This window comes from Typopeltis vanoorti, chromosome 4, assembly GCF_054136105.1.
Source record: "Typopeltis vanoorti isolate ZY-2024b chromosome 4, IOZ_Tvanoo_1.0, whole genome shotgun sequence".
Taxonomy (NCBI): Eukaryota; Metazoa; Arthropoda; class Arachnida; order Uropygi; family Thelyphonidae; genus Typopeltis; species Typopeltis vanoorti.
The window spans coordinates 101,691,532-101,719,362 of record NC_143552.1 but is presented as its reverse complement, the minus strand read 5'-3'; the positions used below and the strand labels follow the sequence as shown (position 1 = coordinate 101,719,362).

At 36.8% G+C, this 27,831-nt stretch overlaps 1 protein-coding gene across 2 annotated transcripts in view; it reads right to left on the bottom strand.

Moving 5' to 3' along the window:
* Positions 1-220: 220 nt before the first annotated feature.
* The window catches only part of LOC150107555 (uncharacterized), a 52,707-nt gene continuing 25,096 nt past the window's right edge, over positions 221-27,831 (bottom strand). Inside the window, exon 3 of one of the 2 annotated variants that reach the window (XM_090391382.1) lies at positions 221-731. In XM_090391382.1, the coding sequence (XP_090247508.1) occupies positions 718-731 (14 nt within the window). In that variant the 3' untranslated portion in view covers positions 221-717. Of the gene's footprint in view, positions 732-26,392; positions 26,676-27,831 lie in introns of those variants that run through there. The other variant, XM_090391381.1, reaches the window with a different exon arrangement.

The following is a 27,831-nucleotide window of genomic DNA, read 5'->3' as shown; positions in this document are numbered from 1 at the left end:
CATCTATTTCTAATCCCTCCTCCACTCCAAGTAAAACAATGAATGTAAAACAAAATATAAAATTAATTTTCGTAGTGGTCATGAATCTGTGCTGTGTAGATGCATAGTCTCAAATTGAATACAGTATAATCTGTTTTAATTATTCAAAAACTGCAAAACTATTTAATCCTAATTAAGTCACATTAAAACAGCAGTTTCCAATGTCACACAATTCATAAGTATTTTAGGTTTTCAAATCTATTTACAGAATGTGAAACTGACTAGATTATTCTCCCCACTGTAAGCATATTTGATCTTCACTCTTTTTATTTTTTATTTTTTTGCAACTAAAGGGGAAAAATTTTAAAAATGATGGGAAAATTGCACTGTGCTTGCCAGAATTTATATATATATATATATATATACATATGTACATAAAGTATAATTAATGCACTTGTAGTTAAAAAATATATATTCTGAATGTAGAAAACCAAAACACTGAAAGTACTGATATACCCATATTGAAAGTATACAAATTTCTGATCAAATAGCGGTCATTCAATTTGCAATCAATCCAAAGTGCATTTTTATACAGTAGCCCCATCTGCTGTCCAATGCATATTACAGTATTAATAACAAACACTTTGCTGCCTATTAAGGATTGGTTAAGACTGAGCATTAAAAGCCTCTGTCTTGTGATCAGCAAGATTGGGTGAAGATTAAAAAGAAATGGTTATCTCATACCTCTTCATCTAGAAGAAAAGAAAATTGTTTTAATATAAGTTTAAAATTAATAAATCCAAACTGAAGTAGTTATAAACCTAATAATCATTCAAATGGTTATCAGGTTGATAACTCTTTGAATTAAGGCTATTATTTACATAACTATTACCAGATTCATAAAACACCATAATAATAATAAATACACACAATAAAACTCATTGGATTAGCATGTGAATAGTCATTGGCTTGGGTGGCATGGATAGCATAATCTCTGTTTTATTATCAAAAGGATGTGGATTTGTATTGCAATGTGACATGGATGTTTGTGAAAGTTTTTTGATGATAGATGATGCTTACAAATAGTGTTACAATAAGATGGTAAGCAGAGACTTGAAATGGCATGAAAAAGATCATGTTTGGTCTCTGAAGCAGAATCTCAACAATGTTGATGGGATGTGAGTTTCCAAGCCTTTCATGAGTAGATAGCACTGCCATTAAAACACACACACACAGTTATTATTACATGGGCACTTCTGTGGAGTCTGAAGACTCACTGATAGAGGCTCTAAACATTATGCCAAGTGCCATGCAATACTGGCACAATATCTATCATACTTTGCTTTGAACTCATTCACAGTAATGACAGCCACAGGAGACTCTGGCAACCCATTCCACTCTTCAAGCAAAATATCTAGTCCTCACACCTGCTCAAGAATGGCCTCTAGTTCTCTAATCACTAGACCTGTTCTGAAAAATTTCCTCTATATTAATCCTGTATAAGCCTTTCAATAATTTGCATGTCTCAATCATATCACCCCTTTTCCATCTATCCTATTCCATAGACCTGCCATACTAGTCACAGGCCTTCTACTGGACTGTATCCCTGAACTACTTATATATGTCTTATATGTCTCTCCATCAACCATCCCTCTTATTCACTTCATATCTATCTCTGTGTGATGTAATTTATTTACCAGAATTCCATGCAGTATCCTGTCAAAAGCCATCCTAAAATTTTCCTTTAACATATTCATGCCAGACAGTGTCTGTACGTGCATAAACCGCTAGTGGGAACTAGGTTTAGCACATGTGTGCCGCTTCCGCATTGAGTGGTCACATTTTTACAAAGCTTATAATAACAGCATGTTAGTAGCAACTTTTTTTTGGTAGAATTTTATTTGTAAAATTAGCATTTGTGAAGTGTCTGGATGATTTTGAATATCTCAAATGTAATTCAAACTGATTTCAAATTATATATATTCACATCTTGATATTTTTGCTTTTTATAAATTGTGTGCTTTTCTGTGTCCAATGACTGCATTATAAACAGCTTTTTTTATATATACATATTTTCTGGAAATGAAAATTTGAAAGAGGATGTTAGGACAAATGTGTTTAGTTAGCTGTTATGTTTAGTACTACAATAAATCTGTTCTGCTTGTATGTGTATGCAGCATAGTCTGTGGGAAGGGAGTGTTTTTCTATTATGAGTGTCATTCCAGTTGTGTCTAATTACACTAATTAGAGACAACTGGACTAAATGTCTCTGTACAGTATTTAGTGATAAACAAAGCTACTCGTTTTTCTTGCTTCTGCAGTATAGCATCTGTTGAGGATGGAATGTTTTTCATGTAAGAACATTTTTATTCCAGCTATCAAAAAAAAGGGATAGTAAGAATTTATCTATTTCTGATAAAAAATGAATACTTCTATTATAAGCAGTGGCTGATCTGCAACAAAATACCAGCATATGTGGGATAACTATTATTGATAAGACAGAAGAGCTACCGACAACAAAACAAAAGTAATGAATGTAGGATTTGTAAAAGTGTGGATAATTCCTATAATGATCAGATATTATGTATCCTGATCCTCAGTAAACAAAAGGAACTTCTTAGAAAATGAAGCAGAATATAACTTGTTTGCCAGTAATGCAAATATTTATTATTATCAACATCTGACCTCCATGGAGTCAGAAGAATCTATTTCTACTCACACTTGTTCTTTCCTTTACATTTCAGATTCTCACATGGTTTACTATTAAAATATTTACACCTTTGAGTAATCCAAATATACCAACCAAATATAGCATTCTCCTTCATTACTGTTTTCTAATTATCCTAAAACGAACACCCCCCCCCCCCCCCAATGCAGATTTGGTTACAATTAAAGAATTATTACTTTACGTAGCATGTCTGCCAAAATGCAAGCACAAATTTTCTGCAGGACACAGTGTTTTCTCTTGTTCCATCAGATAGAGTGATGATGAGAGAGCTATTATCACCCAGACATGAATGTATTAACCAACTTCTACAATACCTTGACCACCAATCCTGAGATGCTGTCAATGATCAGTCATTTGCTATCTCAGTATTGGTATCTCAAATGTGCAATGGAACTATTTTCCCATCTTTCCACCTTCTTGGGATGAACCTAGAGATGAGACTTAAACAATGTAGTCAAAGCAAAGGCACTGTCAATTCCCTACCAGCTTCTCATAACACTCAAGCGGTACCATCTAATCCCATAGCTGTATTTGCATCAAGGTTCTGTAATATTCTATGCACCTCCAATTCATCTACCTCCATTTCCATATATATAAGCCATTGCTGCTCTTGTTATTGCAATAACTCAACCTAAATGATATTATTTATAAGGATACTCCTTGGAGTCAAAGACTCATTACAGGAGACCCACATTATCCATTAATACAATACCTACCTCCTTAAACTTATTCACTGTTGGAGAGCTCACCAACCTCTGGCAATTCATTCCACTCGTTCACCCCTCTGCAAGTAAAGAACCTAGTCTGCATACCCTTACTAAACACATTCTTAGACAACTTCCAAGTGTGACCTCTTGTTTTCTCCTTACTTCCCATATTCCTTTTGTGCCAATTTTATAGAATCCCTTTAGTAACTTATAAGTTTCTGTCATATCTCCTCTCCTCTGCATGTTAGCTAAACTCTGCAACCCACACACACCTTCAATCTATCTTCATAGGGAACAGTCACAGACATGTCACAAGCTTCATCACTCAGCTCTGAATCCTCTCCACCACCTCCCGGTTTCCTAGAAATGCAGGTGATCAAATCTGTGCACAGTAGTCGACATGTGGCTAAATAATAACCATATAAATAGGGATAATAACAACCTCCCTATCTTTACTTGTCAATATGTTCTTCAACATCCAAGTAATTCTCTATTTTGCCAACTCTTGCAATATGTTCTCTGTATTTCAAATCTCTATCCACCATTATCTTCAGACCACTAACCTCATCAATTTCCTGTAATCTAGTACCATGAATATGATACGAAATATGCAACCCTTTCATTCCAAAGTACCTTACATTTTACAACATTAAATTTGACAACCATTGTCCTTTGCCCAGAGTGCCAATTTACTTAAGTCATCCTGCAAAATATCTATCACCTTTATCAACTGTTGGAAGTTTTTCCACTTGGTTATACTATAAATTAAAGATACCAAGAAATTATATACTTCGTTTAATCTTTTATCCAAGTGTAAGTCCACAAAGTTTGTGCCTGAAGTATTTTCAGGGTTGGGACAACTCATATATAGAGGCTAATGACTTCACATCATTTGCATTAGTATCCCACAATGCAAAGCATATATCCTTGCAGACATGTATCATGCTATGCATTATGGGAAGGGTCACTGCCCAGACCAGTTTCAACCTTTATTGAGATCTCATCAGTGGCAGCCAGGCCTAGAGGTGATACTAAGGTTGAAGTAATGCAGAAATCATATTTTCATATATTTATGTTATGAGGATATGTGTTTGAATTATGTGATACTTTATTTGATATTTGAATTATGCAATTTCTTTCCTGCCATGTGATCCTTCCTCCTTCCAGTCTATCTGCATAATTGAGCCTTCGCCCCCATAATAATCACTTGACCTGTACTAATTTGGTGATACATGTCTTCAGATCATCTGTGGAACTCCCTGGCCTATAGCAACAACCAACTGTATATTTTGTCTTACTAGCCTTAATCTCACACCAGAGTGCTTCAAATGAACAGCCACCCTCCCACCAGCCTCCTATTCTATTTGTATGCAATTCATCTGCTATCATTAGTACCCCTCCCCCTATTCTATCTTCCCTGAAAATACTAAACCTTTTACATTCAATCCCTGTAGCCACACCATCTGCTGATAGCCCATCTCACTAATGCCTATAACTTTTGTCAAGGTTGCACTAACCAATGCCAGAAACTCCTTCCTCTTGTTCCTGAAACTTCTGGCATTGGTATATAGAACTGCAGCAACCCTTTAGGCCTCAACCCACCTTTACTTCCTGAATTGACTACCCTATTCAATATTTTTGCTAAAGAGACTAGATTCTACATTTGGTCATTCCTACACTCACTCACTCACCTCATGGGTGCAATCACACAAACTCACCTGCTTCCACCCTAATTGCTTAAGTTTTCCTGAATTTGTGTTTCAGCATGCTTGGTGAACAAAGCTCTCCAGACACCTAACACCAAAACCATTTGGATGCAGTCCATCAGCATTGTACAAACTCTTCTTTCCACCAAACACAGACCACAGATCAACAAATCCTACATCATTCCTCCTGCACAATCTACGTATAAACTCATTGGCTACTAACGCCCTCATCTCCTCAATTTGTCTCATCACAGCATGGCAGGAGACTTACAATCTTCACTTCCTCGCTCTTCAGTTTTACCTCTTCTAACAATTCTTTTACATCCTCCCTCATATAACACTTGTTGCCTCTCAAATCATTTGTACCAACCAAGACAATCATTTCCTTTGACTTACCTTTTTGCATTCAGATGGCATGGCTAATATCATGAATTTTTTCCTCCTAAGTTTGTCATAATCGCCATCATTGTAGTTTTACATAAACCCTTTCCTAACTGAAAATTCTATGTATTGAGCAATCTCCCAGTACCAGATGGTTGGTCACTTTCCCCAGTTGGAGTTAAAGTTACTACCGTAGTTATAGATAGATCTTCTGATCACTCTATAATAAATTTAGTTTAATCCTTCATCCAAGTGTGAGCAAACAAAGTTTGCGCCTGAAAGTATCTTCAGGACTGGGGTAAGGTGGTGCAACACCAGGCGACTCCTTGCAAAGGTGGAGCAAGATACTATCACTCCTATCTCAGTATCTCCCATAATGCAAAACACATCTCCTTGTGGATATGTCTAATGTTATGCATTAAGGGAAGGGCCACTACCCAGACTAGTTTCAACCTTTATTGAGGTCTCTTCAGTGGGAGCCAGTCCCAAGTGAAGATACCAGGCAGAAGCATTAGCAAGGTCATCTCTACCTATAGGAGTTGCCAAATGGTGTGCCACCTTTTTAATAAATTACTCTGGATTTAGAGAAAGATGTTGAAAGTTTATTTTCCACTTGGTTAGAATATAATAAATTTAGTTGCTCACACTTGGATAAAGGATTAAACTAAATTTATTATATTCTAACCAAGTGAAAAATAAACTTTCAACTTCTGATCACTCTCTCAAACCACTGGTCCCCCCCCCTTGTTAATGTGCTTTTTCAGGTAATTATCCCTTGGTAACTGTAAAATTCCATTTCCATTTTTCCATGTGCCCTTTCTTCCTTTCAATCTATATCCCCATAGTTGAAGTCTCGCATAATAATTGCTTGGCCCGCACTCGTTGTGTAATCTACCGATACATGTCATCCACATTTTTTTCTAGACTCCCAGGTCTATAGCAGCAACCAACAATATATTTTGTCCTGTTGGCCTCAATCTCACACAGACAGCCTTAAATGAACCATTTCCCTCAGATCTACAATCTTCCTTAACTTCTATTTTTGTTGCTTGAAGTTCTTCAGCTATCATTAATAATACCCCTCCCTTTGCTCTATTTCCTCTATGTTCTCTGAAAATATAATATCCATTACATTCTATCCCTGAAACTAACCGTTCTCTGATAACCAGGTCTCACTGATACCAATCATTTTTGGCCAAGTCGAGCTGACCAATGCCCAAAACTCCCCTCCTTTATTTCTGATACTTTAGGCATTCATGGACATGCATTTTAACATTTCCTTGGGTCCAGTTACCCTTACATAATGTCATTAGCTGCCCATTCAGATTCAAAACTTGGTAAACTGTACCCAGCTCATCACAATCATTCCTGCACTCATACTCATCTATCCCAGAGGTGGCTATATCCTTATGTATCCTGCACTCACACTCATTTGCCCCCCCCGGGGATGTTAGACACATGCTTGATTGCTCCCCCTTAATTTCTCTAGTTTCCTTGGTTTTGCATTTCCAAACTCTCACTGCTGAACAACACTTTTTCCAAGCATCTACTCCAAAACCATTCAAGCGCGTTCTATCAGGCATATGCAGGTCTTTTCATCCATCAAATTCACTCCCCACATCTATAAATGACACACCATTCCTCCTAAACAATCTTCTCATTGTCAATCATGGCGCCTCTCAATCCTGCCCTATCATACCGAGACAGAAGACTCACAATCTTTACTTTCTTACTCTTCATTTTTTTCTTCTTCCGACTCTTTCATATCCTCTTTCATTACATATTTCTCACCTTTCAAATAATTTTTGACTGCCAAAACAATTAACTCGTTCACTTCTTTCTTATGCCAACTTATAGCTTCACTAACTTACTTCATCTTCACACCTGGGAAACTTGCTTTCATCGTTTTCTCATTAAGAATACCTATTATCATCAAATCCTCATATAATACTCTCTCTCTCTTTTCTCCCAGTTTCTCACACTTATATACTTTTCCCCATTCACTCTTTCTTTCTCCCTCCTGCTGTACCACACACCAGTAATATCTCTAATCACTCAAGCTTGTGTTTTGTCCAGTGAAGAAATCCATGTAAGTGTGCAATTTCTTTCTGCACTGGCATCTCATCATCAACATTATTGCTTTCATTCACTTCCTTCAAACTTTCATTTGTATTTCATGCACTATCGGTTAATGCTTCTGCTACATTCTCCATAACACTTTCACAATTCCACCATATATCCTTAACATCAGTCACTTCATTCTTCTACTCCCAACACAACTTGCATTTGCTCATGAACCATTTCCAACAAACATTCTCACTCTTGTATCACAAACCATTCACTCTCAGTAATGAACACATTAAACACATGCTACATTGTACTAAATCTTGAATATCAATATCAGTCAACATCGATGTCTTGGCTGCAATTTTTTCTCAATCGTTGCAAAGTGTTCATGCTTTCATCCACTTCCTTCAAACTTTCATTTGTATTTCATGCACTATCAGTTAATGCTTCTGCTACATTCTCCATAACACTTTCACAATTCCACCATATATCCTTAACATCAGTCACTTCATTCTTCTACTCCCAACACAACTTGCATTTGCTCATGAACCATTTCCAACAAACATTCTCACTCTTGTATCACAAACCATTCACTCTCAGTAATGAACACATTAAACACATGCTACATTGTACTAAATCTTGAATATCAATATCAGTCAACATCGATGTCTTGGCTGCAATTTTTTCTCAATCGTTGCAAAGTGTTCAGTTAGTAATTCACTATTTCATCTGCTTCAGTTGCCTCCTACCATTGGCATTAATCAAAATTATTATTCTTCCTTTTACTTATTACACACCAAAAGAACTCTTTGGAATTATCTTTGGCCTGCAGCACTAATTTCCTCTCATATATATGAGGCATGAGAGGGAGAAAGGGGTCTGGAAAGTTCTGATAACACCCAGAACAAAAATGATATTAAAGCAACTGATATAACATGTGTGTAGAGGCTTAAGTGCTGTGAGGACATCATGTTGGAGGCTTAATGGATTTTTTACAACACTCAAAACGAATTAAAATAGAATTTAATACTTCCTATATTTCGTCCTAGTCACTAGGACATCTACGGGGATTACAAAAACAATTAATGTAACATATACACAAATAACAAACAATACTAAGTCCAACCATGTGGGTGACACTAAAGTCCTATCTAGGTAGAGCGCCCTCTAAGGGCAGTAGTAGGTGGCCTGGAATGTAAGGTGGGAACTCTGGTGATGAGTGTTTCCCAAATCTTCGGAAGCTTAATGCAACCGTATTTATTGAGATTTGGTTGGTTTTTGAGAGCTGCTGCTGCTTCAGTTGCCTCCTACCATTGGCATTAATCAAAATTATTATTCTTCCTTTTACTTATTACACACCAAAAGAACTTTTTGGAATTATCTTTGGCCTGCAGCACTAATTTCCTCTCATATATATGAGGCATGAGAGGGAGATATAACCACAAGAAAGAACATACTAGTAGCAGAGTTATGAAGGTAAATTATAACTAAGATGAAAAGCCAAATGGCTAGTTTTCTGGCAACCTTAATAGAAATTAAGGAGATAAAAATCCCTTTTTGTTTTATAGCCAGTAAGCGAAACTCAAGATCGAGAACTACGATCTATGAGTTTCATACCGAAAAACTATCGGCGAAACCAAGCGTAAGTGACCACTTGGTAGTACAACACCAAGGCAACTCGAAACAAAGGTGGAGCAAGCTCCTTCACTATTCTTGATATTTTCTCATAATGTAAAACACAGCTCCTAGGAGATGTAATACTGTCATTACATTATGAGGAGAGGTCACTACCCAGACGGTTTCAACCTTTTTTGAGGTCTCATCACCAGAAAACTAGCCGTTTGGCTTTTCATCTTAGTTATAAAATATAAGCACACCTTTATGGCATTTGTATAGTGAAGGTATGTAAGTTCTTTTCACTAAGCTTTGATATCTTCCAGGTCTACCTACTCACTGATGAGACCTCAAAAAATGTTGAAACCGGTCTGGGTAGTGACCTCTCCTCATAATGTAATGACAGTATTACATCTCCTAGGAGCTGTGTTTTACATTATGAGAAAATATCAAGAATAGTGAAGGAGCTTGCTCCACCTTTGTTTCGAGTTACCTTGGTGTTATACTACCAAGTGGTCACTTACGCTTGGTTTTGCCGATAGTTTTTCGGTATGAAACTCATAGATCGTAGTTCTCATAATACACACACACACATGCAAACATTAACATTTTCAATCGAAGGTGAGTTAGCCGATCTCATATGGATGTAGCAGTTTTTTTTTCTCCCGGAAACTCTGGTTTTTCATCCCACATACAGACAAATCGGCCCTTCAGAATACACACAATTTACAGACAAAAAATACTAGTTGTGGTGGGTGGTAGATGGCATTGATGAGGATGATTGGTAGTAGAGGCTCGGTGTAGTGGTGGAGATGGAAAGTTGTACAGTGGGTGTCCTCCACCGATGAGTCTTCGGACTCCTTAGATTCTTCGGACTCTCAAGTGCTCAATCATCACCCAGAATGAACAACTTTATGAAGTATTTTTCTCTCTTTAATAAAATCTGAACTAAACAATTCTACTTAACACACAGAGTTGAGTAAGAAGATCTAGTTTCTGAGTGCAAATTTTTATCTTGTAACTAAGCCACAAGACACTTAAAATTGGTGTTCTGCTGCAATTTCCATTTTATTTTCTCTTCAACTTTATCAACATCATCTAAGCTCGATATCTCTAAATTTTATTCCTTGTAATAAAAAATTCAAGAAATTCAATCATCATATTTTTCAGTATGTAAGATATAAACCTGACTAAACATTTCATGAAATATACTATTAAAATACTTATTAAAATAAAGAGTCAAAAGGCTTCATTTCGGTGATGCAAAAATTATAAAAATCAAGTGGATACTAGATCCAGCATTAGTTCAAAGCCAAGTGTAGAAACTATGAAAGTTTCGTTAAAAATGAGTTGACCAGAGATCTAACGGGAGTACGCCTGCTGGCATTTACTAGTCACCCTAGCACGGACCACCTTAGAAAACAACGCATGCTGCCCAGGCATCCATATATTTGCTTTCAAATTTGGTCCATTTATTGATAAGATTTCAGCTCATTAACGAGCTGAAACCTTAATGCTGAGTTAATGCTAGCTCTGTGGTCAACTAATTTTTAACAAAACTTTCATAGTTTCTACATTCGGCTTTGAAATAATGCTGGATCTAGTATCCACTTGACTATTAAAATACCTTCTTGAAAATTTCTTGTAATATATGTGAGATGAGAAGAAATATTTCTTTATTCTTGACAGAAGAAACATTTCTTCTGTCAAGAATAGTAGGGAGAAATAAAGAAAAAAGAAGTTATTTAATTAGAAAATTCTGAAGACATCTATTGGATCTGTGATTTGCTTAGGAGTACATCATCTGCATAAAGAGTTGAGTTCAATATCTCCAATTTTGATATGAACCAATCCATATATATAATGAATAACAGTGGAGAAAATATACACCCTTGCCTCATGCCTGATTTAACATCAAGCCATCTTCCTGTATCTCCTTCAATTCTAATTGCAGACTCACAACAGAAATACAGACTATATATATTAATATAATGCCATTTATTATTAGTTATTATTATAACTCTTCATGCAAAAAACATGCTTTCACACTCCATTGCTCACATCCTACTTATACAGCTTCCAGAGTTGACTTCTTGTTCTCCCCAATCTCCTGCCATTTTATGAAAAATCTCTTCATTATTAATCCTATAAAAACCCCTTACCAACTCGTACATCTCTATCATATCACCCCCCCCTCCTCCTATCCACTAGACTATGCAAATTGCATCGTCTCAGCCTTTCTTTATATTCAACATTCCAGAGATCAAAAATCTATTTTAGTCAATTGCCTTTGGACTCCCTCCAACATCTCTTTATCCTTCTGAAAACCAGGTAACCAAATCTGTGCATGGTAGTCCATGTGTGGCCTAATCATAGCCTTATACAATAGAATCTGAATCTTCTATAAGTCAGTTTCCTCTGTATCACTGCCAGAATTCGTTAAGGTGTCACAAATTTGGCAATGTTTCCTCTAAATTTCAGATCTTTATCCATCATGAACCCAAGATCTCTTATTTCTTCCACCTCTCTACAATATATCCCCACTATGAGTAAATTCTACATCTCATCTTTGTTTCCAAATTTTAAAATCTTACATTTTGCCACAGTGAACTAGCATTTCCATTTCCATTCACTCAGTCTATTCCTTGTAAGGCCCTAACATCAGCTCTACTCCTCACAGTTTATCTCAACTTTGCATCATCTGCAAATAACTGAATATCCCCATTCAAATCTTTATCAATATGATTAACGTACATATTAATCAAAACAGCCCTAAACAGACCCCTGAGGTACACCACTAGTGACTTTCCTCTCAGGGATATTGCTCCCCCATACACAACTTGCCAATACCTATCTGACAACCAATTCCAATCTAATGCACTTGTCTAATATCCAACCCCATCCGTTCTAGTTTGACAATCAATTTTACATCTGTTAATTGTGTTTCGAACAGCTTTACTCTAAGAAACAGTCATATGCCTTTTTGAAATCTTACAAAACTCAAATACAAATCTTTATTATATTCCCACAATTTCCTGACTATTAGTCTAAATGTGAAAATCTAATCCTGACAATCTTTATTTGGCCTGAGTCCACTTTGTTCTTTTGATTTTTCTTAGCCTCTTCTGAAGTATGTTTACACAAATCTTACCTGGAATGCTCAGTAAGAAAATTCCTCTATATTTATTATTATTATTACATAACACCTCCAGGGAGTCCATAGACTCATTGAGAGAGGGCACTTGCTCTACAACTCTGCCTCCATCACCAACTCCATCTCTACAATGAACCACATCTACACCAACCACCACCACTAGTATTTTCACAAACAATTCACAAACATCCATGCCCAAGGCGGGATTCGAACCTGCAGCCTTTTGACTGGAGAGCGGAAACACTAACCACTTAGTGTGCCATATTTCTCACAATCACTTTTATTTTCCATTTAACAGATGGGTGGTACAATTGCTCTACTCTCCAATTATCTGGAATTTGACCCTGTGAACAGGAATCAGAATTATGCAGTGTATAGCCACTGTTAAACTTTTATACATGCTTATTTGAGCATTTTTGGTCAAATATCATCTATTCCAGCTGCCTACTCCACATTTCCAGTTTTTGGTGGCTTTTCCTACCTCAAGTATTGATATGTACTCCTGACTGCATTCCTCTTTACACCATTTTTCAGTAACTTCATGTTTCATTCAGTACAGGTATCCCTCGATTAACGCGGTTAATTAATCCCTCGATGTTACCACGTATATCAAAATCATGTTAATCAAATATAATAATCTCTGGTAAAAATTACAATTCGTCCATGATCCATTACTGTATTAATAGTTCGTTTTATATGGTACTCTTTTAGGAAAGATAAAAAATGAATGCAAAGTAAATGTTTATTAACACGTTCGCTGCCACGCTACTTTGGCATGGTCTGTTCCCCTACGCCGAGCAGTTTTCCTTCTTCAAGGTGGTCTGTTCCCCTACGCCGAGCAGTTTTCCTTCTTCAAGGTCAGTACGATAATCTCGTTACCGGAGGTAAACGTCCTACGAGTATACTCGTAGTTGGCTTGTACGGAGCATATACGGTCTATGAGAATACACAGTTTTGATGCTAGCCCCACAAGCCAAGCATTTTGGCTTCTTCAAGGTCACTACAATAATCTCGTTCCCGGCGGTAAGCGTCCTACGAGTATACTCGTAGCTGGCTTGTGAAGCAGGTTCACCTACTACGAGTATACTCGTAGTTGGCAGCGAACGTGTTAAATGCTTGTACGTACGTTAGTTACAATTTTTTTTATCAAAAGAAGTTATCAAGAGTTGTTTCAACAGTTTCAGTTTTTTTCTTATTGGCATAAATTCTATGATAACAAGCAAATTGACTCTCCAGACTTCAGCAAACAAGCATTTTTTGATTAATATCTGGATCCATATCCATTACTTGCTGCTTAAGCGATTCTAAACTGCGAAATATTCCATCCTGTTCTTTGACTGTTATCTCCTTTGGATATATTCACCATCTTCACATTCCATTTATTTGTTGTCTTCATATGTGCGTTGTTGTTTTCAATTTCAAGAAGATCGTTGTCACTGAAATCTTTTGAATCTGAATTGAATAATTCTTTAACATCTTCTGTATCAACAACTATCAAAACCAAGGTCTTCACCAATTGCAATGATTTCTTCGACCACGGTGTTCACAGGATTTTGAAAACAACCTGAGTCATTAGCGCATTCCAGCAAAAGGTTTTTCCAAACAGCTTTCATTCAGCTAGAAGACATTGCTCCCACGAATCATGAATGTTTTCAATTGTGTTTAATGTTAAATTTTTTCCAAAATTCTTGTAGTGTAATTGCATTTTCTCCCATTTCTACTGCCTTTGAGAATGTTTTTTTAAGAAATTAGGGTGTGAAAGTTGCAATGACACCCATGTCCATAGGTGTAGCAATGATGTCGTATTTGTTGGGGAAAATAAAACTTTCACATTCTCACACAGATCATTAAGAGAATTTGGATGACCATGTGCATTATCTAAAAGCAAAAGAGCTTTGAAAGCTAAATTATTTCTCTTGCAATAAGCTTCAACTGTGAGGCAAAAAAAGACTTAAACCAATCTTTGAATAGATGTTGAGTAGCACAAGCCTTCTGATTCGCCTGCCAAATTACAGGTAAATAGTCCTTGTTACATCCTTTTAAAGTCCTTGGGTTCTGAGTTTGATAGACAAGTAGTGGCTTCAATTGAAAATCTCCATTAGCATTCCCTTCAGGCATAACTGTTAAGCGAACTTTTTGTAGTTTATAGCCAGGCTGAGCCGCTTCTTTTTTTGATATAAAAGTTCTAGATGGAATTTTTTTCCAATAGAGACCAGTTTCATCTACATTGAAAATATGGTGGTAATTATAATAATTTTCTTCGATAATTTTCTGCAGCTCAGCAGGAAATGTGGATGCAGCATCTTCATCTGTTATTTTCATATTCTTTAACCCAGCCATAGATTTAAAATTTTCAAGCCTGCCTTTGCTAGCTGTGAACTTTTTTTTTTTTTTTTTTATATTTGTCTTCTTTATATTTAGTCTCTTTATGTTTTGAGGGCTTTGGCCGTGATATTATAGCCACTAATTGGAATTCTCTTTTGATTGCAGTCTTCCAGCCAAATAATTAACAGATCTTCCATTTCAACCATTATAGCACTCTGGTTACGTGTGCATTGCATACTTGCAGATGTAGTGCAACTTTAACTTGCTCGCAATACTCATCAGCTTTGGATAAAATAGTTCGCATTGTAGACTCGTTAAAACCAAATTCGCTTCCGATCTTACTTTTACCACCTTTAAATCTTTTAATTATAATTAAAAGGTAAGATTGCTTCCGATCTTACTTTTACTTTCATCACCTTTAAATCTTTTAATTATATCAAGTTTTGTATATAAGGTAACTACTTTCATCTTCTTTTTTTCACTTAATGACCCGGTTGTGGGATTGCTCTTATTCTTCAACATGATTAACACGTTCGCTGCCACGCTACTCGGGCATAGTTTGTTACTGTATGCCAAGCAATTTCACTTCTTCAAGGTCAACACGGGTAATCTCATTGCCGGCAGTAATCGATATACGAGTATATTCGTAGTTGGCTTGTGAGGCTCATATACCATCTACGAGTATACACACTTTCGCTGCTAGCTCCGCACGCCAAGCATTTTCACTTCTTCAAGGTCAGTACGGGTAATCTCATTGCTGGCGGTAAGCGTCATACGAGTATATTCGTAGTTGGCTTGTAATGCTCACGTACCAACTACGAGTATATTCGTAGTTGCCAGCGAACGTGTTAATAGGCTGTAAAATTTACGAAAAAACGTAATTTGTAAATACATACAGCAGAACAACTGGAGCTTGTAATACACCCACTCTTAATGCTAGCTGCGAAGTAACTGGCTGGCACTCAGGCTCTGAGAGTACGGCTGCATGGGAGGAATGACGTCATCATGCTCACATTATGAGGCTTGCATGTTTTTGCGTGGTGAATTTTAAGGCACATTAAACAAAACTCTTGCCGCAATTAATTTTGCTGCATTAATCAAATCCTGCGTTAAGCAAGGGATGCCTGTATTCTTTCAGAGTAATTAATCCAGACATCAAGAATATCTTTATCTTGAGTTTTCATATCACATATATCTAAAGTAAAAGAGAGAGAGAGAAAATAACAGTATGGAAAGTAGGGGATGACACCAAAAATGGTAGAACTAGCTTTGTCTGGCAATAAAAGCAATGACTGAAGCAGTACAGTAAGGAAATTTGTTGATATATCAATCCAGAGTGCAATTCCCTTTAGAGTACTGCTTTCTAAATTATTTCTAAGCTTTTCAAAAGTCTCAAGCACACTTTGCTATCTTCCTAATATTTTTTATTTTCTATATTTAACCAAGTCCTTCTGTTACTTTTATTTAGCTGCTTTTACAGATTTCTATGGCTGCCTCTGTAACTTCCTGAGTTGAAAAGCAGTTATGAAAATTTTTTTTTGAACTTGAATCCATGCAGTTGTTTGCAAAGATCTTCACAGACAACTTCATCACATGCTTTCTTGGCTGAATCTACCAATGTTTTCTTCAGATTTTGGCAACAAGTCTTTAATATTTGATTATTGTCTTCAAACCCTTTCACATTTTATCTTGAACAATATTCGAATATTTGGATCTATAGTTCACCTCCCAAAGCAGCATGATTTTGAATAATTTTAACTTCCTAACACTTTCCTTTTCAATATGATATTCAATTTTATCCTGCTTAAAACTAAATAGTGATAGATACCTATTTCAAATCCTCCTGTGTCCTGAACCACTGCACAGATATATCATTATCAACAATAACATGGTCAATGAAACTGTTCTTATTTTTCATGTTTATCTCTCCACACGAATTTGTGCACATTTTGATGATGGATCATGAGATTTGTAATGATGACTAATCCATGTCCTGAACAAAAATCCAGCAAGTACTTATCATTATTATTATCTTTTGCTCTTTTCTCCAAACCATGAGTCTAGTATTAATTTCCCACTCTGCTATTAAAGATCTACAACAAGAACTAACTTTTTCTTGGTATCAACTGCTTTCTCACCATCATCAAATTCCTGACATGTATTCCTTAAGGGATGTACAGGATATGATAGTACTACATGAAAAATTTACATCATTACTAACTTCCTATCTACAATTTTCCTCCAAATCAGTCTGTTGCCTGTCAAAACTCCAATATTATCATGTCTTATATTTCTCTCTTCTAAGGCACTTTTTACTGTATCAATCCACTTATATCTTGGTCTTCCTCTGGGTGTATTTCCTGCCAACTTGACAGAGAACACTTGTTTTGTTAATCTTTCCTCTTCCATTCTGTTTAAGTGACCATACCACCTGAGATTAGCTCTGCTAATGCATTCCTGGATGCTGACAATATCAAGTTTTTTCCTAATATCCTCATTTTTAATATGATATTGCCATTGATGCCATCTGTTCATGCCCCTAATCTTTCTCAGGACTCTCATTATCTGCAGTCTCTAATCTTTGGTCAAGTGCTTTACTTCTAACCCAGCTCTCAGATCCACAATTTTTTTCCCAGTATCCTTTTTGACGATACCCAAATTTCCAGATGGTTTGAGATCTCAAACTGTCTGGAAATTTGGGTATCAAAATTCCAGACAGTTTGAGATCTCACTCCTTGGAATCACCCTCAGATCAAACCTCTACTGCATAAACATATTTCAAACACTGCATCCTCAGCCTAAAAAAAAACTAGTATTTCTCTTTCGCTCAAGACGCTACTTCACCCCCGAACAGCTATTAACATTATACAAGTCAAAAATCCATCCAACTATTGAATACTGCTCCCACATATGGGGGTGGGGCCTTAAAAGCTCTCTCAAAATGCTCGACTCAATACAGAGGAGAGCAATTAGACTCATCAATGATCCATCCCTTACTAACTCTCTACCCCCACTTTCAAACAGACGTATGGTCTCTGCAGTATGTATATTCTACAAATATTTCCATGGGAAATGCTCATCTGAAATAACATCAATAATTTCCCTGCTCAGTACTAAGCTCATTGGAACACGTGCAGCTGCTGCACAACATCCCTTCACAGTACACCCAGAAACAAACAGAACAAGTTTCATAATTTCGATCTTAGTTTCGTTTACTGGCTGAAAAACAATAAGGGATTTTTATCCCCCTTTACTTATCAAACTCGCCAGAAAAAAAAATAGCCGTTTGGCTTTTCATCTTAGTTATACTATGTTATAGAACAAGTTTCATTTCCTCTTCCTTCATTCCCTGCAACTGCTACACTGTGGAACAGTCTCCCACTGTTTCCCAAGGAATACAATTTAAAGTCATTCAAATCAAATGTAAACAAACTGCTCCTTTCCCAACCCACTACCCACACACGGGACTAATGTACTACAGGTTGACGAACCAACCTCCTGTGTATGGGCAAAACATAAAAAATAAAAATAAAAAAAAAGTTAACATTGGTTTGTCAACTCACGTATACAGCTAATTTAGTGTTTTGACTAATTTCTTTCTTATTCCATATAAATTTATTCAGGTGACTTCCTACAATACCAGCTTTGTTGATTCTATTGTCTATTTCCATATTTAATTTACCATCTTCACTAAAAATTGTGTCTAAGTAGCTGAAACGTTTTACTTGTTCTATAGGTTCTCCATTCACAATGCAGTTGATATTTTCAATGTTTTTCCCTATTTTCACCGTCTTTGTCTTGTTACTGCTGACCTTCATACCATATCTATTACAATAGTTATTCAATTTAGTCAGGGAGCCTTGCAGACTTGTAGCGGATTTATTATTATTATTATGTGACACCTCCAGGGAGTCCAAAGACTCATCGAGGGAGAGTGTGCCAACAGCATAGAACGATTGATCTCCTTCCAACTACTAACCACGCTCGAACTTGCTTAACTGTTTGCTGAGCCATTAGTAGCAGAGGCTCTACCAATTGACCAACCTTTGCAGGTTATTTAGACGTATAACATCATCTGTATAAAGCAAAGAGCTGACATCCAATTTTGATATCAGGTTTAATATCACTTTCCCTCATAACGTGATCCATATAGATAATGAATAACAGCGAGGATAATGTACATCCTTGTCTGACAGCAGATTTAACATTAAACCATCTTCCTGTACTTCCTTCAATTCTAACTGCTGACTTACAACTCAAATAAAGATTATGTACTGCTTGATATAATACCTCACTGATACCATACAACTATAGCTTTCTGAATGGCTTCTCTCTTGGCACCTTCTCATATGCCTTTTCCAGATCTACAAAACTTAAATACAGATTGTTGTTATATTCCCCTGATTTCTCAACTATTTGTCGTAAAGTGAAACTCTGATTATGATAGCCTCTATTTGGCCTGAATCCAGATTGTTCTTCACCAAGCTTCTCTTCCACAGTCCTTCTCAACCATTTCTCAAGCATACTTGCATAAATCTTATCAGGAACACTCAGTAGGGAAATACATTTAGCCTTTAAAGGAATGCATAGAACCGACCAGGGCTCCTGACGTAATATCCAATATTCATCTTCTCTTGGTGCACCCTGTTAGGTATCTACCTGGATACTGAATGAATGAGGATGGGCTGGCATTTTGGGATTTAGCCAACCAAATTGTATTGTTATTGGCTTAAACCACAGTATAAAATGATGATACAACATGATTGTATCATCATGTTGTATCATCCTTGTTTAACTGGGGCATCACCCGTTAAACAAGGTCCCCATTGTTTACACTAGGGAACCAGGATGAACAGCAAAAAGTCAGCTACTGGAACAAATCCTGAAACACACCCCAAATCAGTATCACCAGAGTTCAAGATCAGTACTATCAACATAAGAAGTTTGAATGGCAAAGAAATGGAGCTAGCTGAGGAATTAGATAAGTACCAGATCGAAATAATAGGGGTGACTGAAACAAAAAAGACAAAACTGGTGAGATCTTTCTTAGCAATAAATATAAAATGTTATATTCAGGCAATGACAATCAAGGAAAAGAAGGAGTAGCCATAGTATTCAACACTAAATATGAGGCTAATCTTGAATGGCAGACAATATCAAGTAGAGTGATGTGGGCAGATATCAGAATGGGGAACTGGACAATGAGACTTATTTGTGAATATGGTCCCACAGAAGGTTCTACTAAGGTAGAAGTGGAGGAATTTTGGGGGGCTTTACAGAAAGCAATTGACACAATGAAAAAGGAAAAGTTGGTCCTTGTTGGGGATCTAAATAGCAGAGTAGGAAATGATTGTGAGACATACAAAAATATTTTGGGAAAATTTGGAGAAAAGAGCAAAGCTAATAATAATGGCAAATACCTGTTGGATTTCTACTCGGGACATGGACTCATTATTACTAACACAATTTTCCAATATAAAAATGTGTATAAATTCACATGGAGAGAGGCAAGGAATAAGAAAAGTCTCATTGACTATGTTGATAGTGACGGTTTCTCACTGGTGCAGGACACGAACGTGTACAGATGATTTGAAATTGGAAGTGATCACCATTTAGTCTTGAGCAGGATAGAATTGAATTTCATATTGAAAAGAAGGGTATTTAAGAAAGTTTTAAAGTGAATAAAAGTTGAACATCTCTCAGATGAGAACTGTAGACTAAAATACACAAACAGTATTCAAGAAAAATGAGAGTTTGAGAACAGGAACCAAACCTTGGAGACTCAGTGGCAAGCCCTGAAGAAAACATTGATTAATTCAGCCACAGAGACATGTGGTGAGGTTGTCTGCAAGGATAGAAAAATCAGAACTCCATGGTTGACACAGGATTATATTAAAAGACACAGTGAAGGATAAAAAGAAAGCATATCAAAAGTTCCTAGCAAATAAGTCAGCCTGTGCTTTTAGAGAATACAGGCACAAATGTAAGAAAGCTAAAACTGAGTAAAACTAGCTAAACCAAAGTCATGGGAAGACTTTGGTAAGAACATAGAAAATAAATATCAAGCAGGTGGCAAGATATTCTGGAGATTGTTGAAAAAGCTCAGAAATGGAATAAAGAGTGCTGTAAAAGGAATTAGAGGTGATAAAGGTGACATGATAGCTGGAGAAAAAGATATCCTTGAAGTATGGAGTTATTATTATGTGACACCTCCAGGGAGTCCACACAGTTAGCTTAGTGGCTATGCGCTTAGCAACCATGTGCCTGGGGAAGGAGTGTCCTAGGTTTGATTCTCGTCGACAACACGAGGAGCTTAAGGATCTTTCTCAGCCACAGCCAAGTTAGCCGGTCTTGGGCGTGGACAGCAGGGTTTTTTCCTGGGGTGTTTCACCCCAGATGAAACACCCCAAGGTTTATCTGGGGTGTTTCATCCCCAGATAAACTGGTGACCGGTTTGCAGCAAGCAGGCAAACTGGTCCAGTGAACACACACACACGGATTACCGTCAGGAATACTGACCCAGCCATAGGTCTGATTCGTCAGCTATGCTGGTTCCGGAGCCCGGATAAAATTTAGAGGGACTGAGATGGTGCCGTACCTCCCCATAAAGGGGACTTGCAGCCATGTATCATCATCATACGATTATTATTATTACCTCCACGGAGCACATGGACTCATCGTGGGAGGGCACACTACTCTACTTCGCAAAATACATCTCATCCTCTCCACTACTACTTAATTCTCCAATTACGACACTACTACCATCAACGCCATTTAATGCCCATCATCACCAACGACAGTATTTTTTGTCTGTAAATTGCATGTGTTCTGAAAGCCGATATGTCTGTATGTGGGATGAAAAACCCGAGTTTCCAGGAGTAAAAATCCTGCTGAAAAAGCCCATATAAGAATTTCCCCCTCGTCACGACGAGAATCTAACTCAGGTCTTTTCCAATTGAAAGCCGCAATGTTCCGCTATTCTTCCAACTGCACTATAGTGGCTACTTCGGCTAATTACTTCAAAAAATTGCTAAATGAACAATCAGTGACAGCACAGTGATAAAAAAGCACTAACCCGGCATGCAATCAGGAATACATATCCATACTTGGAAGTAGATGATAGATGATATTCCCAGAAATTCTTAAGTATGGAGGTATAAAAGTCTTACAGTGGCTGCACTGTGTAGTTCAGAGGGATGAATTCCAGATGATTGAAGTAGAGCTCTCATAGTACCCATATATAAAAAGAGAAATAAAAGTGAATGTGAGAATTACAGTGGTATTACAGTGAGAATTACAGTGGTAGTTCTATGCATTCCTTTAAAGGCTATGTGGAGGTCTCCTCTCAGTCATACAGCTTTGACCCTTAAGCTTCCACTGTTTCAGTATGCCAGTGCAATGTTTTGATCAGAAGACTCAACAAGCAATCCAACTACAGAAACAAGGAACAGAAGTCATGAAATCATCCCACCTAGCTTTCTTATAATATTAGACAATACAAGCATCGCTCTATTGTGGTCTGAATTGCCTAGAGAATTAACAACCAAGGAAAAACTTTTTCCTTGGTTGTTAATGTTTCCTGTAGTGAATGTTTTTCTACTTGGTTATAAATTAAATTATAGATGCCAAGAAATTATATTCTTGTTTATTCCTTTATACCTAGAAGGTTAGTGAAGGCAATTAATGTGAAGGTTTGACTTCACATTAATTGCCTTAGTCTGGGCAATTCCCATAATGCATAGCATTATACACACTCGAAAGGAAATGTGCTTTGCATTATGGGATACTAAGGCAAACAATGTGAGGTCACTAGCCTCTATATTGTTGTGTCGGAAAAAGTGCCGATTCACTTTTAATGAGTCATCCTGTTTCCGATCCAACATAAGGTAACGTTAAAAGTCATGGATATGGACATGCTTATGCCTCCAGAAGAAAATGTACATTTTTGTAACTCAGAACTGTGTCTAAACAATTTTGTGGATATTAAGTGAATTCTGAGTAACCCATAATTTAAATAGATAATGTTTGTGGTTTATTCAACAAAGCAAAATTATGTATAAATGATGAAAGATGTATATAAGATGATATATGTATTGAGCCATGTCAAAAACAGTTCGGAGTTGCGGTGACCAATCAGCCACCGCTATGTGCATGACGTAGTCACCAAGAGCTCACATGAACTATATAGGTTTCGGCATGTAATTCAATCGTTCTCTTATGTTCTGTTCCTGGTTCCTGATCCACGTGCTGGATAGCTGTGAAGCTTGCCGCTGTACCCAGCGACTCTCTTCCGTTGCTGTGCGTGCCGTATCGACCGTAGCTACAACTAAGGAATGTGGCCAGAGTTCCAGAAAAGGGCCGTTGGTGAACTAACGCCAACGTATAAATCAGCGAAGAAGTGTTCCCTTCAAAAAGAATGAAAGTGTGGCGCAGACGCCATGAGAAATATACGGTGAGGAAACTCGGAAGTCTAATTAAGGAAGTCCCAATAACTACCAGAAAGGCAAGAATGGTAAGATGCAAGTTTTCGTATTAAAATTGAATAATAACCAAAGAGGGTATTGGAACCAGAGGGTTAAGGAGCTCTATATAGTCAACTTCCATTTTGTATCTAAAGAACTGTTTCTTTTGGACATTTCTATCTACGTCTGAAGAGCAGGTGGCACCCTAAGCTTAAGCTGAGCTGGAAACCAAGATTTTGAACTGTTTATGTTGGAAGAAACATTTATGTCATTGTGTTAAATTTAAATTTGAATGTTAACTGAATTTTGAGGGAGAATAAAGCCTGAGTATAAGAGAGAAAATTGGCCCATGTGAAATTTGCAAGACAGAGAATCTCTGTTATGCTCAGTATTAGGACTGTAGAATGTATCTGTGTATATGTGTTATTCCTATATATGTGAACTGAGCAGCTCTATAAGAATTAACTGAGCCTGAAAGTAATTATGCAAAGAAGAGTATGAGATTGCTAGAATAAGATTTTAGAGTAAACCTTTTGGATTTGTTAACTTAAGAAGGGGGGGGGGAGTTCAGGCTCTTTTTAGAATAGGAATTTCTAACTAAAGTGTATATATGTATTTTGTCTAAATAAATGTATTTCTTTAATTCAAACCTCGTGAGTCTGTCATTGTTCTGAGAATTGAGTCACTACTTGTTAAATTTCGGACCATGCTTAACTAATAGGGGAATCCATTAGCAATTAAGAAAGGGGGACCACGACTGCAAACCACTTGATCCCTATATTGTCTTTCAGTAGTTTTAAATTGTATGTCAGAATTCAGCTGCCGGCTGGCGCAGTCGACCTAAAAGAATATAAATTTGTCGGCAACCGAATAGCTGATAATAAGTAAGATAAGTTAGATAATATAACTAATAATAAAGATAACGAAAGCAACCAAAGACGTAACAATGGCACAGTCGACAGGATATGCTTGAAAATTTAATGTGTACAATAAGTTGGTCTCAATCTCAGAAATAGAACTCATTTAAGAATTGAAAATATAGTAGTGAAATTTTGAGTTAAGAATAAAGTGTTAATCTAAGAGGGTAAGTATGTTCCTACCTAATATAACCGAGATGAGCGACACAGAGTTTTTTAAAACCATGAACCCTAAACAAATATTTCCCAGATTCTCAGGGGAAGGTAATGATGATGTAGAATCTTTCTTCAGCTATATGGAAAGACTAAAAAGGGGAGCAAATTTGAGTGATCCGCAACTCTTAACCGTAATACAGTGGACTAGAGGGGAAAGCAAAGAAAGCGTTGCACTCCCACCAAACACTAAACAGAGCATTAACACTTAAAGACTTTAAGGATGCTTTAATATCAAAATTTAACAAAAAGTGAGTAATTGACCAAACAATTGATAAATTTTTCAAATGCCTACAAAAAAAAGGGGGGAAGGGTAACCAATTTCCTCAACAGATTAACCAAACTCGCCCACGATATAAAAATCTCCACACACGACAAAGAACACATTGAATCTGTTCTTTGTCATGTGTGGAGATTTTTATATTGAACCTTACAACAATTCAAAACAGGCATCTTGCCTGAATTGCAAGAGAGCACATACAAAAAGGGAATAAATAGCCTTGAAGAGTGCTATGCAGCCACCAATGAGAGAGAAGAAATAATAGCAACCATTGCCCAATCCTCTAAATACAGAGAAATGATAACTGAAGAAAGGCACAGTGAAAAGGAAGAAGCTTTTGAAGGTCAAAACACTAAGAAGCATGAGCCCATACAATATCAAATGCAGAGCACCAACACAACTGAGGCAAGCCTTGAGGGGAACCTCACCCTTGTCCAGGGTAACATAGAGGGAACACAATGTGAATTCCTCTTTGACACAGGGCACACATATCCGTCATCCCACACAACCTCTACAAAAAGCTTGACATGTCCCATAACAAAACACTCATCCCCCTCCAAAAAACTCACAAAATAATGGGAATAGCAAAAGTCGAGCTGCAATCCTCCACTAAATTGAGAGCAAAATTATCTATCCCCTGTTTCCCTATCGATGTTACCCATGGTGTAATAATCCTCCCAGCGATACCTGATGACACCAGTAATCAAGTCATTTTGGGACTGGACAGAATTATTCTGAGAATTGAGTCACCATTTGTTAAATTTCGGACCATGCTTAACTAATAGGGGAATCCATTAGCAATTAAGAAAGGGGGACCACGACTGCAAACCACTTGATCCCTATATTGTCTTTCAGTAGTTTTAAATTGTATGTCAGAATTCAGCTGGCGGCTGGCGCAGTCAACCTAAAAGAATATAAATTTGTCGGCAACCAAATAGCTGAGAATGAGTAAGATAAGTTAGATAATATAACTAATAATAAAGATAACGAAAGCAACCAAAGATGTAACAATATACAAGGCAGCCTAGTCATGAAGATATTCACACACAAACCTCGTTAGCTTACACTTGAATAAAGGATTAGACAAGAATATAATTTTCTGGCATCCCCAATTCAACTCACCATAGGTGCCTAGAGAGCATCCAGGACCACTCGATATTCTGGTAGATATACTGGGTGATGGAAAATTATCACATCACCAGTGATCATACAAAAATTGTTCACATATCTACCAGAATATCAAACAATCCCAACCACCCTCCAAATACCTATAGTGAAGCAAACCAAAGATGCCAAGAAACTATATTCTTGTCTAATATGTCTTAGTATTTCCACCTGCTTGTTATTCTGCACACTTTGAATATGGTACACAGCTGGAGTTGTGTATTACGATCTCGAAGGAAGATGACATACTTTATGGAAAGCTGGACAGGAAAAATTTATACTTAAAGACTGGTGACATAAGGAGAGCAATAGAGAGAACATATGAATCTGACAAAAGGGATGGAGAGAGAGAGAGATTTTTGGCCAAAGAAAATGAAAAACAGGAGAGTTTAAGTTGGAAACTTTCTGACATGGTCTATAGACTGAATCTATGCACAAATGCCACCTCTCAAATGCAAAGAATCAAAGAATATATAATTGCGAAAATTGAGGTGATTATCCAATGAAAAGTAAAGTTATGGGAAGATGGTCTTCATCTGTATTTAATCTGTTTCTCTTCACTTAATATTTCAATATTATTTGTAGCTGAAATTGGGAAGAGCATGGAATATACAGTAATGGCTTTCTTACTAAGCTACACACACACAACACCTGATAAAATAAAAAATAAAGAATAAATAGAATAAAGCACTTGATCAGAGACTAGAGACTACATATTTTATTTAGCATATTGCATAATAAAAAATTAATAAAATAAAAAATAAAGACACGTGACATCAAAATATATAAATATATATTTGTGCAGATTTAAACAGTAATTTGTTCCTAGTTGGATTCCTGTATTATTGATACACTGCCATTCTTTAATATTTCATTTATATATATATATATATTAAAAAGAATTGCAGATATGCTGCATCCCTGTCTATATACATTGGTATCTCGCTAGTCCGAACCTCAAGTAATCCAAATTGCAGTCTGAAAGAAAAAAAAGTTTTATTTGTTAAGTATTACTTTAACTATTATTATTTATTTTATTATTATTACAGTACAGTATTTTTTTTTCATACTGTCGACTGTACAGTTATAATGTAGGCCTATTTTGATTTATTATTATTATTACTCCTGACACCTCCAAGGAGTCCGAAGACTCATCGCAGGAGGACACCTATTATACAACTGTCTCAACCACTACACCGAGCCTCTACTACGAATCATCTCCATCAACGCCATCTACCACCAACCTCCACCACAACTAGTATTTTTTGTCTGTAAATTGCGTGTGTTCTGAAGCGCCGATTTGTCTGTATGCGGAATGAAAAACTCGAGTTTCTGGGAGAAATACACATTTATTGTGTGTTCATGTTTGCTTTTTTATACTGTACAGCCGGCATGAATCATTGCTGTCATTAATTAACTGATTAGCCACCACTATTGCACAATATTTGTTTATCTTTATGTTCCTTCAACAACAACAACAACGATGACAGCCTAAAGCCTGGTTGTATATTATTATTATTACGGGTATCTCCATGGAGTCAGTAGACTCATCGCGGGAGACCCAAACTAGCAAAACAATATCTGTCATATCTCTTCTTGAATTCATTTACAGATGAAGAGCTCACAACTAAGTCAGGCAATGAATTCCACTCATTCACCACCCTCCAGGCAAAAAACCTTGTTCTGACACCCTTGTTAACCACACTCTTCTTTAATTTCCAGAGATGACCTCTTGTTCTTCCATCACTATCACACAGCTGAAACATTTCCCCTGCATCAATCCTATAAAAACCTTTCAGTAATTTAAATGTTTCTATCATATCCCCTCTTCTTCGCCTATCAACCAATCTCTGCAATCTACAAGCTCTCAATCTATCAATGTAGGGAGCATTTTTTACATCACTCACCAACTTGGTCACTCTTCTCTGAACCCTCTCCACAGCCTCCTCATCTCCAAGGAATCCAGGTGACCAGACCTGAGCACAGTAATCCAAATGTGGAAGTATCAACGCTTTATAAAGGGGAATAATAACCTCTTTATCTCTGGATGTCAGTGTGTTCCTCAACAACCAAGTAATCCTATGTGCAATCTTGGACACCTTAGCAATGTGTCCTCTGAACTTCATCTCCCTAT